The sequence below is a fragment of the Aptenodytes forsteri genome, unplaced genomic scaffold (assembly GCF_000699145.1).
Source record: "Aptenodytes forsteri isolate BGI_AS27 unplaced genomic scaffold, ASM69914v1 Scaffold264, whole genome shotgun sequence".
NCBI classification, from domain to species: Eukaryota; Metazoa; Chordata; class Aves; order Sphenisciformes; family Spheniscidae; genus Aptenodytes; species Aptenodytes forsteri.
The window spans coordinates 2,703,671-2,717,002 of NW_008795936.1; the positions used below are offsets into that span (position 1 = coordinate 2,703,671).

Genomic DNA, 13,332 nt, shown 5'->3' on the forward strand with positions numbered 1-13,332 from the left:
ATCCCCCGCCGGGAAGGGGGGGGGGGGGGGGCGGATTTCTCTCCCCTCTCCCCCTCCCCCCCTTTCTCTCTCTCTCCCTTTCTTTTAAAAAATATTTTTTAAACTTTTCCCATCTTGCTGTGTCTTCAGCCCAAGCAAAACTCTCTCCATTCGCTGTGGAGAGGGAGGCTTAGCAGCTGCGATTTGCCATCACCAGCCTAAAAATGGTGACCAAACTTTTTTCTTCCCCCCCTCCTCTTTCTCCTCCTCCCCTCCCTTGAAGAAATAAAAAATAAAAATCAAAGCGTGTTTTAATTTCGGTTATGGATGTTTCTGTGTTTCTTTTTGTCTTTCTCTTCCTCCTCCCTTCCTCCCCTTTCTTTCCTTCCACTTCATTGGCTGGGATGATCTTTCCCTGTTGCTTCTGATGTTTCTTTCTTTTTCTCAGTGTGTGCCTGCCTACCTGGACTAGGGGGAAGATAAGGTAATTTTGAAGGGCTTGAGGAAGCAGCTTATGTGTTTTGGAAACTTTTTTTTGGAGATTTCTTTTTAAGAGTCCTGTGAAAAATCAGTAATTGAAGAGAGTTTGGTAGCAGCTGGGCAGGTTGAAATTTAAGTGTTATGTGCTGAATGCCTTGGGAATTTGATCTGCTTTATACCAAAGAAGAACACAGAGAAAAGTATTTATTTATTGGGGGAAAGGCGGAGGGGGGGGAGGAAAGCAGGTGAAGGGAGGGGGAGGGAAGTGGTTTTGGAGACAAGAAGTGAAGCTGCCTGTTTTCCAGTAAGTAATGGAGAAATTCCAGGAGCCAGGGCTAAATATACTTGGCGATCAATACAGAAATGGCTCATTGTGAATAATTTAGCTGCCTGGTGCAGTGAGAGTTTTGAAACTAAAGGCAAAAAAGAGGCCGTGGAGGGAGAGAGGAAATAAAATTCTCCTCTGGTCATGTCAGATTCTTAACTTTTCCACTTAAAAGAACATAGTTATGATTATTGATATATCTCTCTCTCTCTTCCCCCCCCCCCCCCCAATTTATATCAAATGATAGCTAGGGGGTGTCATTCTATACAGTTACTTGGGTTTCTGGAAAGTAATAGCTTGTTCTGTGTCAGCAAAGTGCTTCCAGAAACTTTAAGATTGCTTCACGCCACAAAATGCATGATCTGGGAGTATTAAGTGTGATGTTTGGCCCCATGCTGTGGCAGATAAATAGGGTTAGAGTGAACAGGTGCGTGTACAGGTGTGTGTGTGTTCGGTGGTGTGCGACAAAGAGCTGTAATAACTCTTTTGAAGGGGAACAGACACGGGAGGGCTTTATTTCGTTTAGATCAGGATGGAGTCTCTTGGAGTGCGTGTGAAAAGAGCAATTGTTAATTGTATCCATCTCCTCAAAGTCTGTTCTGGCTGCGAGAGCTGATAATTGATAAAGCATTACCATCCCAGCTTGAACAAAACAAGTGGAAAGTCAGGGAAAAAACTCTCAGATCAGGTAAAAATGCACGTGGGGGACAGAGAGGGGTATGGTCAGACCAAGATGATCCCAGTGTCACCTGCCCAGGGAGCAGCTGAATTTCTCTACTCAGATAATGTGCAGGAAGAGTTCGGTGATTTGCAAATGAGCACATGCAGTACACTTGTGTGCTTCTCTAGGCAATGGTTGCAACAGCAGTAAAATGGGCAACTACTTAGGGCTTTAAGTAAGTTTAATCATTTAATGGTTGATACTGACAGGCATCTTTGAGGGTGTACTTTTCTGCCTTGCAGCACTGCACTTTGACTATGGAAGCAGAGGCTGCTGATGGATATATAACATGTAAGTAGTCATTTCATTTGATTATTCTGAATTACTTTCCTTTTCCCACTATTCTTTCTATAATGCAGACATCTGAAACTTTAGCTTCTTTGTGTATGGTCTTTGCATTGAGATGACACTGAATTAATAGCATTTAAACATAAACTTTTTGTATGACTGAAAAATGCATGGGGAGGGGTGCATGGGTGAGTAGCTCCAGGTTTAAATATTTAGTAAGGATGAATGAACTTTGCAAATGAGAGAGTGTTAATCTTCAGAAATTCAAATTGCAACCAAAAACTTTTTATGCCTTTCACTATGCATTTCTCCTGTTTTCTGTGTCAGGGCAAAATGTCTTAGTTTAAGTGCTTTGTTTAACTGTCAGTTAACCGAGAGCTTTAGGGGGGGAAGGTCTATATGTTAAAGTGCTACTTCAGTCTTCTGCCCAGCCCCAATTCTCAGTGTCTGCAGGTAGAAAAGTAATCCTAACTTCTCTTGAGACAAAGCAGCTGGGGCAAGGTTTGTCACAGGTGTGTGCGTAGAAGGCTGGTGACAGTAGGTTTGGGGGGGCTCTTAAAATCAGTCAGTCAAATGTTTACTTGTGGCCTCTGAGAGTCCGGTTTTTACAGGCTGTGGAAGACCCCGCTGGTAAGGGAGGGAAAGGCGAAGGGAGCGAGCGAGTCATACTTTTTAATTGTTGTGTTGCTATGCTGAAGAAGGGGCTGGAAACTTATGGGGGACTTGTTTTGTGAAAGCAGGTGACAATGAGCTTTCGCCCGAAAGGGAGCACTCCGGCATGGCCATTGACCTCACCTCCAGCACACCCAATGGGCAGCATACCTCCCCCAGTCACATGGCAAGCAGTAAGTCTCTTCTTAAACCTGTTCCTCTCTAGCAGCGGGTTTGGGTTAGTCTGGTCCTCTGGGTCCTCGGCTTGCTTACTGGGTCTTAACCACTGCTGTAGGCATTGCTAGTAAAAGAAGAGAAAGACAGGGTAGATTTTTTTTTTTTTCCTTTTCTTTCTTGTTCATGCTCGTGTCTCATCTAAACATGAACGGGATTACTAGTCTGAACTATCCCAAGGTGGCATTTGAGAGCTGGTCCTTACCTGTTCCAGGTAGGAAAACACTAGGCTTGACATGTGCTGGTTTTGTTTCATCAGGTTTTGAAATCCAAATGGAAATTGTTGTTATTGTTGTTATTACTTACTGTGCTTCCCAAAACAGCTTGAAGTAGCTTTATTTGAAAACAAACACATTTTATTTACAAAAAAGGCTTTACTCTGGCAAAAGTGTAAAGTTAAAATATCTGGGTTTGATGACAGGTTGTATTTTGCTATTTCATATAGAAACTTCAGCATCCTGTTCATTACTTCAGCTTTGCCTTGGCAAGTCCAAAAGTGGCAGGGATAATTGGAAGTTTATGGCACTTGGTAGTTGACTCTCTAACAAACTGAAAGGATTTTGTTTTAGAATGTCAGGGGAGAAATTGAGAAAATGTAGATATTTGGGAGTCTACTGAGAGTGTCAAGTGCTGATAATATTTTTATAATTATTTTCATGCTGTATTTTGGAGGCGGATAAATGTAGTTTACACACTTTTCATAAAACCAACATCCTTTCTTTTTTGTGTGTGTGAGTGCCATAGCTTGTTTTACTGTTGGTTACAATGTTACATCAAGATATTTACCTTAAAGTACCTCTGTACTTGTACTCAAAAATAACGTAACATGCTTTGCTTCCAATATACTTTCAGAGGGTTCCTCTCTATGTGATACTAATTTTCTTCCTAGTGTGTGTACTGTAGATATGTATTTATCTTTTTAAACTGAGTGTTTGTATAATACCCCACTGAAAACTGTGAAAGAAAAAGTGAGCTTTTAGAGTTGCTTGCTTTAAAATACAGTGTATTGCCTTCAAAGTCTTTCTTACTGAGAAAAAGATGTTACTTTCCTTTAAGAATTCTTCTTTCCTCCTGCAAATTATGAGTAAAACACAGTTTTTATGAGCCTTTAAAACTGAGGGTTATTATGAAGATCTCCCAATTATATACATGTTGCTAGAAAATATGATTGCTAATACTCTGGACTGAACTTTATATGACAACCGATCATAATTCAGCATCTTTAGACAATTCCAATCCTGCTGCACTGGGATTCTGATATATTTTATTATGTTGTAAAAGTTTTACTACTCACTTTCTTCATTTTCTTTGTTTCCTTTTTATTAATGGGAAGCCTTCATTGGAAAGGAAAAAAGCTCCCTGTTTTAAATCTTCTTTATAATCTAGGCTAAAAAGCAGAGTCAAATTAGGGAATAAAAAGATCTAGGATGAAGTCATGCAAAAATACTTTAACACATTCAATATTTTCGTGCTCATTGTATTAACATTTTCAATGATTTTTAAGCTTCGTTAGTTCTTGCAACACACATGTATCTGCAGCCTTGGTGAATATCTTATTTTTTTTAAGTGTGTTTTGTGATCTCTCACAGGTGTCTCAACTGCTTTCATCACTGCTGCTCTGTGTTAAGCATGTGCTGCTGTTGAAAAATTAGGGGCTCTGCCTGGGGTTCTTAAGCTAAGCAAAACTCAAGCTTCTTAAATTTGTTGTAATTTATTTACTCTTTGCGGGCATAAGAATGTTTTGCAGAGAGGTGGTTTGTTCTGTCTTAAACATGGAAGGTATTGATTAGAGGTTGTCGGCTTTTGTGGCAGCTCTTATGTTGGTTCACTTAAGGTTTTTGGCCAAATCTTGAATCTGGCATGCGTAGACTAAATCACCAGGCTGTGCTTTAGAGCTTTCCACCTGTTTTACAGGGTACAGGAAATTCTTTTAAAGGTTCAGTAACCCAGGGGCCTGCGACCTCTGGGGGGTTTTTTTGTTTGGTTGGTTGGGTTTTTTTAAGGAGAGTTGGAGGTGGGAGAGTAAGGAGGAATAGCTGTTTGAAATATTTTGTATGAATTTGGTAGCTCCTGGGGTTTTTTTGGAGAGTTGGAGGTGGGAGAGTAAGGAGGAATAGCTGTTTGAAATATTTTGTATGAATTTGGTAGCTCCTGTTGGATTGATCAGTCATCCTTTGTTGTAAGTGGAGGAAGTGGCTGCGTTGTATTTCAGTATGGTTTAATTTCTAGTGGAGTCACTGGAGACTGATCTACTGTTGGCCTGCCGCTATAGCAAAGTCCAAGGCATGTCATTCTGGCTGGGTAGGGTTTGCTAATGGAGGAGGTGGTACGTAAGGTGGTACGTGGATCAGACCCCAAATGTTTCGCTCCCCATGTTGTTGGCAGTCATCCCCAGAAGGTGGATGGCCCTATTTAGCTGTGCATTCAGGATGTGCACCTGCAGGGCAGAGATCTAAGTTTTGACCTTTGTTCTTGCGTTCCATTGAATCGATTTGAACCACAGCTCTTAATTTAGCCTTTATTTGTGTCTGGCTGAAACGGAGACAAAACTATAAGAAACAAATTTCTTGGATCTGTACCGAAATGACTGAGCAGTGCTCTCCCAGCAACAGTAAAATTATGTGTGAGGTAAAGATTTTTCTATGTTCGTTAGCTCCTGGCAATTCGTGTTAGTAGGAGTTCTGGCTGGGCTACTGATGTTTTCAGGTTCTATTCCAAAAAGTTTTGGGTTAAATATTTTGGATTGTGTTGGAGAGTTGTCTACTGCATCCTTTAACCTATTACCATTTTCAAGTATCTAGATGGTATGTATAGGTTATGGATGGGGCTGACACTCAATTTTCCTTGTGAATGAGGTGATCCTGAAAGATAAATCACAGTAAATAGCCTGTCATAGCTAACTAATGATCTTACATATACCTTACGGTATATATCTGCCTTTAGCAGAATACTGTATGTATGTTGGCAGATGCTCTGTTCTAAAACACTTTATTGTAGTTTTATGTAAGCAAAGATTTAAAATACACGTAAATAGTCAAACTGAATAGGTTGATAGATCATCTCACTTTCCTCTACAGCAAAAGACAAATTAGTGCTCTACCTGCTGAGTACAGATGATACATTTACATAGCCCCAAATCTGGAAGTCCAGATTTTCTTCTGATCTTCCATAGGAAAACTCTTCCAAGGGCTGACATGCAGAGCTGGGCATCAAAGGCCTGCTCAATTAACTTCGTGTTGGTACTAGAGAGTTCCCTGCATGGCCCTAAGCCCTCCTCTTGACCCCACCGAGTTCAAGGGAGTCTGTCTTGTTGCCTTGGGTGGATGTTGAACAGGGCTGTAAGTGATCAGGAGCCTCAGAATAGGAACTGGCATGCTAATTAAAGGCTGATGGGGAATCCTTATAAAAGAGGCTTTAAAAAGAAATAATTCCCAGTCACCTCCTCATAATACCACGCTGAGTTCTTACTATAGTTATTTGAGATATATATTACTTTTTTTTCCCTGTAGATTAAAGTGGACTTAGAAGAATGTCCCCTTTAGAAACTGCAGGGGCACAGTTGTTCAGTTAGCTCACTCGATGACCACTTTGTATAGGATGAAGGATACTTCTCTAAGACCACTTGCCCGGTATCATATGGAAAATAGTAACAGCAGCTATTAGCATCCGACAGCCAGTGACAGAGGAAGTTTCCTCTTAAATTAGAGACTTTACAGCGGGTGTCCTAGATGACTTTCTTATCTTTGCTTTCATAGACAAAAGGAGCCATTAAAAGAAACAGAGTCAGAACAATCGTAAATATCAAACCCAACATCTGATGTTTGAAACTGATTAAAATCCTGGTACGCTTTCGAGATGTGTTTATAGTAGCTTAAAGTGTTACTAAGTTTTGAGAAATAATTTATTGAGAAAATAAGCATTGTCAGCTGACTCTTGCTGAAAATAATGAGGCGATTGCATTTTCTCCATGGTGGGGAACGATCGCACTGTCTGACAAAATAGCTATTGGGACAACAGTATTAAGTGTGAGTGCTTTCAGCAGCAGTATTTAAAGAGAACTTGGGCAAGGCCTTATTATAATGTAGCCAATACTGTATTCCCAGTGATCGGGGTAGACTAGGGTGGACTATCAGTTGCACTCTTTTTTATTTTTTTATTTTTTAACTTCAAAGCCCCAAATCTTTCTTTATTACTTTCGTTTTTCAACTCTACATTGTCATACAAGCTCTGTTTTGTCACAGTTGTGTTGCCCCATGCAGAAAGTTTCACGTATCACAGCTGTATCAGCACCACATCTGTATGGATAAAGAAATGTAACCATGGAGTCTGCCTTTTGGAATGAAAATGCGTAAAATTAGAGGTTGCTTCATGCCTCAGCTACGTGGCAAACAAGCCTTGCCATTGCCAGGGTCTACGGCCCAGGCACGTGAGGCTGGACCTTGCACTGGGATTCTTTTTGGCTCAGTATGTGTTTTTTCAGTAGGATGAGGTGATGGAGGCTGAGCCTCTGCAGGAGGCTTTTCTTTAGGGAGGGTGGTTGAAGCTGTCTGAGCTGGGCTGCAGGGGGGGGAACTGAATTAGTGCTTTGAGGCAGTCACTCCCCTGACACGTGCACTGGGGCATGAAGAATTCTGGCAGCTAAACTGCTGTGCTCTGAAGTGGTGATTCAGATCTCCAGTTCTTCCAGATATCTTGGAAAGTGTGAAACACTGCATATGGTGCTAAAAGCTTGGACTGTATAACCTCGAGATGCTGAGGAATCTCTTTCCTCAGCAGCCTTTAAGGAGTAGAGTAGGCAACATCTATCGGTCTGGATATCTTTGATCCTGCCTCAGTGCAGGGAGGCGAACTTTTGACAGTCACTTGAGATGTCCTCCAGTCCTTTCTGTCTGACTTTCCAACCTTGACAGTTTGATGTTTAGAGAGCTCAGCTGTGGAATTTCACGATGATGCCCGATACAGACGTACCTGTGGTTTTACAGGTTGAAGGGTGGTGAAGATGCACTATGCCAAGATGAGCTTAGACGTATGGGATGAGCTCAATAAAGTGTGGCCGGGAACTGGTAGAAGTGAGCTACTTTGACACCTTACAGAAACAATGACTTTGCTTCAGTCTTTTAACCTCAGACTCCCTGAGAATTGGCAGGGGAATAATACTCATGAAAGTTTTAGCCAATGGGTTTAGCTTTCTTGAAGTTTAAGGAGGAAAAATAAAATAATAAAAAAAGAGATGATGATCAGGTTTTAAACAGAAATCTAGGGTTTTGTCCACATGTGTGAAACCAAAGCTCTGCAGAGTAGTGTTATACTGTTTCTTTTTTTTCTTTAAAAAAAAATAAAAAGACAAGGTTACCTGGAAATGAAATACCGGCTGGGATGCACCTTGGACTGTTGTACCTTCATACACATCAGCTTAGATTTTTTTTTCACACTGGTATGCCTACAATCATGAAATAGTTCCTCTGATACAAACTCTGTGTAGCTGAAAACCGAGTAGCCACTGAAACTACTAGGTGTTTAAGTAACTAGTGTTTGTAGCTCGCGCTCCAACAGCAGAGGGTTCCCCTGTGTGTTTTTCATATCTTCTGTCATGGTCTCTCTGGCATTCCCTATGGAATTAGATACTCGGCTGCAAAAACATTCCTCTCTCTCGGTGAGTGTTATAATGAGGGTGGAGCAAAATGATCAGTTAATCTCATTAAATAGGTTTTTATTTATTCTGATAGAAGGCTCTTGAGAGGTCATCTGCCAGGGCTTTGTTGCAGCACACACCTTTCTTAGGGAGCTTCTGTTATTCTCTTGGACTGTCAGGTTCGGTTAACTTTCCTTGGTACACACCCTGTTACAACACTCGGTGCTCTTGCTAGCTTTGTAGTCAGCAAGTTTTCAATGCTTGCTTCTGGAATTTCAGTTCCTTTTCAGACATGCCGACGAAAAGAGCAATCCTCATCTTCCTTGAAATGCGGCACTTGGATAGCAGCTGAGTGACGAGATATCCATTAGAGAGCACTCTGTCTTCCCCATCCCTGAATCTGGGGGAAGGTGCCACTCCTGTTGAAGTGGATGAGTATTTTCTCCTGGGAAATTGGAGGGCTTGTTTTCCCGTTCCTGTGGGGCGCTAGCTCTGTCTAGTCCTCCGGCTAAATGACAGTTTGCAGGACTAGGTTTTACAGGTGAAAATGCAGCTACCTGTGTCATCTTTGTGCATTACTGAGGGTGAATGGTGCTCGTTCTCCTTCCAGTGCCAAGAGGGCACCTTGGAGGAGCGATGCTATTCTAGCCAGGAGGAGAAGGCGTAGCCCTCTTCTGCTTTTTCCTCAGTAATCCCAGTGAATGAAACTCCTTGGGCGATCCACCTTGAAGCAGCTCTGCAGAAAATTTAAGAGAAGGCTGTGCCACTGCTCTCTGTAGTAACAAGACCTGTTGCCAGCCCGGGTGTGGAGCCTGTGCCACGGCATGTTTTCCCTTGCCTAGAGCGGTGAAGGCTTGTTTGGAGTCTAGGCGGCTGACTGCTGCATCCCAATGGAAGGAGGCAGAGCTGCGATTGTCACCGAGAAGCGATGAGGCTTGACAGGTATGGCTCTGGGCTAGGGACCAGAGGCCCAGTTTTTCTCCTGACTCTCGTTGTTGCGGGACAGTCCCCATGTTTCTGTGCCGCTTTTTCCCCCTCTTGCCCTTTTTCTGAATCACAGAGGCCGTAGCTCATTCAAGATGGAGGTTTAGATGGCACATGTTAGGCCTTGTCAAAAGTAGGAATTTTATTATGATAGCTGCTTTGCTTAGGGGTTGTTTTACATTTAATTTTTGCAGCCCCGTAATGAGACATGTTCAGAAGTACCTTAATACCGGTGTAGCTTATTTCCTGTCCTGTGCAGGAATAATTGCAGTAGTCTTAGAGCACCCTGTTCTGGTGTGATTACATTAGAGCAACCACAGCATTTTAACTCTTCCCATACAGCTGAGCATTACCAGGTCTGTGTGTGGACAAACCCTTATTTACACTGCCCAGCAAAATGTGCCCTTGATCTGGAGCCAGGTCTACATTACCAGCTTCTGCTGGCACCATCGTGTCAGCCTGTGGCTTTGAAGAGCTGCAATCCCTCACAGGTGGAGTGATGCTGGCAGAAGCTCCTGCTGTGAGCATAGCCCTGGCTGGCAGGGTCACCTGCAAGTGGTGTTACAGGTGGTACATTGGAGTGTACCATAAAACAGCAGACACTGTTCCTGGAAAAGCATGGGGTTGATTCATCCACCTCATTTCTGTGCTGATAGGTCATTTAAACTTCTGCGAATTAGAACCTCCTGTTTGTGGTTGGTTGTTTTTTTTAACTGACTTTTGCTTTCTCCACACCTCTTATTTTTGACCCTGCTTTCCAGTTTTTGTGTTTATTTCTTTAACGCTGTGTGGCCAAGGCACAGCACCACAGAGGTGACGGGCTCCGTGTGCATTGTACCTGCTCTTTTAGCTCATGGCTGCTCTGTATTTGGCCTTGAGAAATTTGGCCTATGTCCAGAGAGGTCATAGGGCTCTTGGTCTCCCCTCTGGTGAAGCCGAGATTGCCTGTTGGATCCCTGTGCCCCCTCAGAATGGGGGGGAACACCTGTAGGTGCTTGGAGGTCAGTCCTAGGGCCAAACTGCACTCCCAGCTCCAGTGTGGAGGGGATGAATATCTGCATCTACTAGCCAGTGGTGAATAAAAAAGACAGCAGAGTTTAAGTGCATCATCTCCCTAAAGAGGTAGGGGTCCCTCTTCTTAGCAGGTTGTGGGTTTTACGCAAAGTATGGGCCAAGGAATCTGATTCACTTCAGATCTACCTCCACTCTCCCCACCATGGCTTCATGTTACCTGGAGAAGCTGCACAGACTGGTTTTTGTTTCACCCCCTTTTTCTGCTGAGGTATTGGTACCACCTGTGAGGCTGTTCTGGGCACAGGTATAGTCACTGCAGTAGGGGAGAGAGAAAGGGAAGGCTAGTGGGAATATTAAAGTCCTTTCCCTATCACTGGGCTTGAGAAGGCCTTTTGAGGATTTAGCTCTACTGTCTACCCCGAAGCTTCATGCGGTGGGGATAGAAGACCCAGCCACATCTTGGTGCTGCTGGTGTCAGGTCCTTTGTCCTGGGGGGTGGAAGTCTGAAGCAGTTTCCAAAGAAGGTAGGACATAATGAAGCACAGAAAAATCCATTCACCTTGTCTGCCTGTCCTGTCTATCACCTTTTTTCTCATGGTTTCCTCTTATGTGAGGAGGTAAGACAGTCCGTGTTTCATCTCCAGCTAATGGAAGATCTGGACAGGGCTTACAGTAGAGGTGCTCCATTTGCAGTTAAACCACATATGTGACAAAGCTTGAGTTTCTGATGAGGGATATTTTCTTGTTTATCCCCTTTGTTCCTCCACTTGAACAAAAGAAGTGTTATCCTAAAGATATCTATGCTGTGACCTTCAACAGTAGGCTGGAGTCTTCTCAGGTCCTTATTAGTCATGTTTCCCTTGCATTCCCCTCAGCCTCTAAAAACCCCTAATTCCATCAGAAGAAAGCGATGTTGTCCTGTTTTTTCTCAAGGGACATGTGTTCCCTCACTCCATGAAAGTTATGTTGGTGAGTGGCACAGAAAGCTGGCTGGAGAAGCCTGTGATATGCCCAAGTCCATGTTAATTTTTCTCATTATTACTCTTTGATTCAGGAACGTGTGTGTGTGTGCAGTCGTATGAGAATTCACACCTCCTCTTTCCTCAGCCTTTGGACTTTTTATGATTCCCTCTGTAAGCAAATGTGCTCTCTTAGATAATGGTCTAGCCATAAAATGCAAACGGAGAGAATTTTTGGTAACTGTATCTGTACATCCTTTAAACTTCAGAAGCGTGAATTAAACACTGTCCAAAGAGCAGCAAACAGGGTGGTGTGAATTCCCTTCTTTTGAAAATTGAAGAAGTTGCTTCTTTCTGTATGAAAACAGCAAGTCTTTTTACACAGAAGAGATATGAGGTCTACTCATTTGGGGAAGAGTAGCTATTCTCTTTAAGTCGTGGATAGCTTAAAAGCTTCCAGGAAAGAGTCGCAGTAGATTGAAGACCTTGTTCTGGTTAGCAGCCAGGTCTGTGATACGGGGAGAAGGCTCAGGCAAAAGAAGAAAACGAGGTTTAGTTTTGGTGGTTTTTAATCTTATTTCTTGAGAAACTGATATCCTGCAGTGTGTGTTTTGCCTTGTCCAGATAATGGCTCCTGAAGGGGAACAAATCTTATTAATTAGCAGTTGTGCATACTGCTTTTAATTGTCTGTTCCTAGGTATGGCCTTTGTATTGCATGTGTAGTATCGTGGTGAGGGACCTCTCTCCCTGCACCTCTGGAGTTTGGTCTGGAACATGTGCAGAGTTTGCCCGAATACGGAAATATTTTAGAACACACTGTTGTGCCTTAAATTCACTCAGTGCCTTAATCCTCATCACCTTTCAGATGTAGGCATGTCCTAGACGTAGGTGTGTGTAATAGTTTTACAGTTTAATCTCCCAAAATTGGGTCAACTTTACCAGTTGTTTTGACCTTGTTACCAGCACAGGTGATTCCTGGGTGAGTTTAATACATCTTCATGCAGCTGTGTGGAACATTCTGGGGTATCAGCTTTACTTGAAACCCCCTGTTTGAAATTTTTCCTCTAGCTTAAATACACAGGCCTCTCTCTCCATCACTGTTAGGTATTATCCTTTGGATAATCTATTCTTCTAGAGTGTAATGTAATAATATCTCCTCGTTATATCATGCTTTTTCAACAATAAATCTTTAAGAGCTTCACAAAGGATGCCAGTTGAAGAGATACAAATGGGTGAATAAAATTATAGGCTGAAGAGGTGGAGAAAAATTAGAGAAATTAGTATTAGTATGAATTCAGCTCCTATAGGTGGGAGGCAGTCAGCTTCATCATTTGTGTATGTGACTTGAACGTGTCAGATTATAGGTAGCTCTCAAGAGTTCGGAAGAATGATGTGCTAGTTGTGTATTTAAGGGTCAAGTAGTATATGATGTTAGCAGACTATGAGAGCTCTGTGAGTTCATTCTTTCGTTCTCTTAAATTTGTATTGTCGGTTGCACAATTTCTTTATTTCTCCAAAATCCCATGCACTCATATGTGAATCCCAAACCAGAGTGTTCTCAGAGTATAAATGTTATTACCAGTCAGCTGCCCCCAAATTAGTTAATACCAAGTAGAGAAGGTTGGCAGCTGGAGAAAAAAATATGAAAATGTGTCCAGCCCTTTATGACAAGCCTGTACATGTGTGATGTGTGTAAATACAAATTGAAGGCACTTAGAAAGTTTCGGTCACATACAATAGAGATGTAGAAGCTTGAAAAATATTAGAATCATGCAAGTCTCATGAAATTCAGAAGCCAGAAAGAAGAGAGGTATGTGAATTGTGCCTCTGCTGAAGGAAAAGCTGTTAAGCGCCACCCTTTTCAAATGTTAAATGCACGGGGAAAAGTTGTTGGAAGCCAGTCTCTGCTAAGTCTGCTGCTCGCAGAACCTACTTTTTGTTAGATGTTTGTTCAAAATCACCTTGCTGGTCGGACTGTGAGACCAGACATGACTCAGGCTATCAGCACGTAACATGGTTTCAGGCTGCCGTCTTACTGCTCTTGCGTTAAAATGCTGTAAAGAG

The 13,332-nt window shown here is 42.4% G+C and overlaps 1 protein-coding gene across 1 annotated transcript in view; it reads left to right on the forward strand.

Moving 5' to 3' along the window:
• Positions 1–13,332, forward strand: part of IKZF2 (IKAROS family zinc finger 2) — a 113,661-nt gene that overhangs the window by 1,078 nt on the left and 99,251 nt on the right. The window contains exons 2-3 of the mRNA XM_009285129.2: positions 1,748–1,796; positions 2,534–2,638. Of these exons, the coding sequence (XP_009283404.1) occupies positions 1,763–1,796; positions 2,534–2,638 (139 nt within the window). The 5' untranslated portion in view covers positions 1,748–1,762. The remainder of the gene's footprint in view (positions 1–1,747; positions 1,797–2,533; positions 2,639–13,332) is intronic.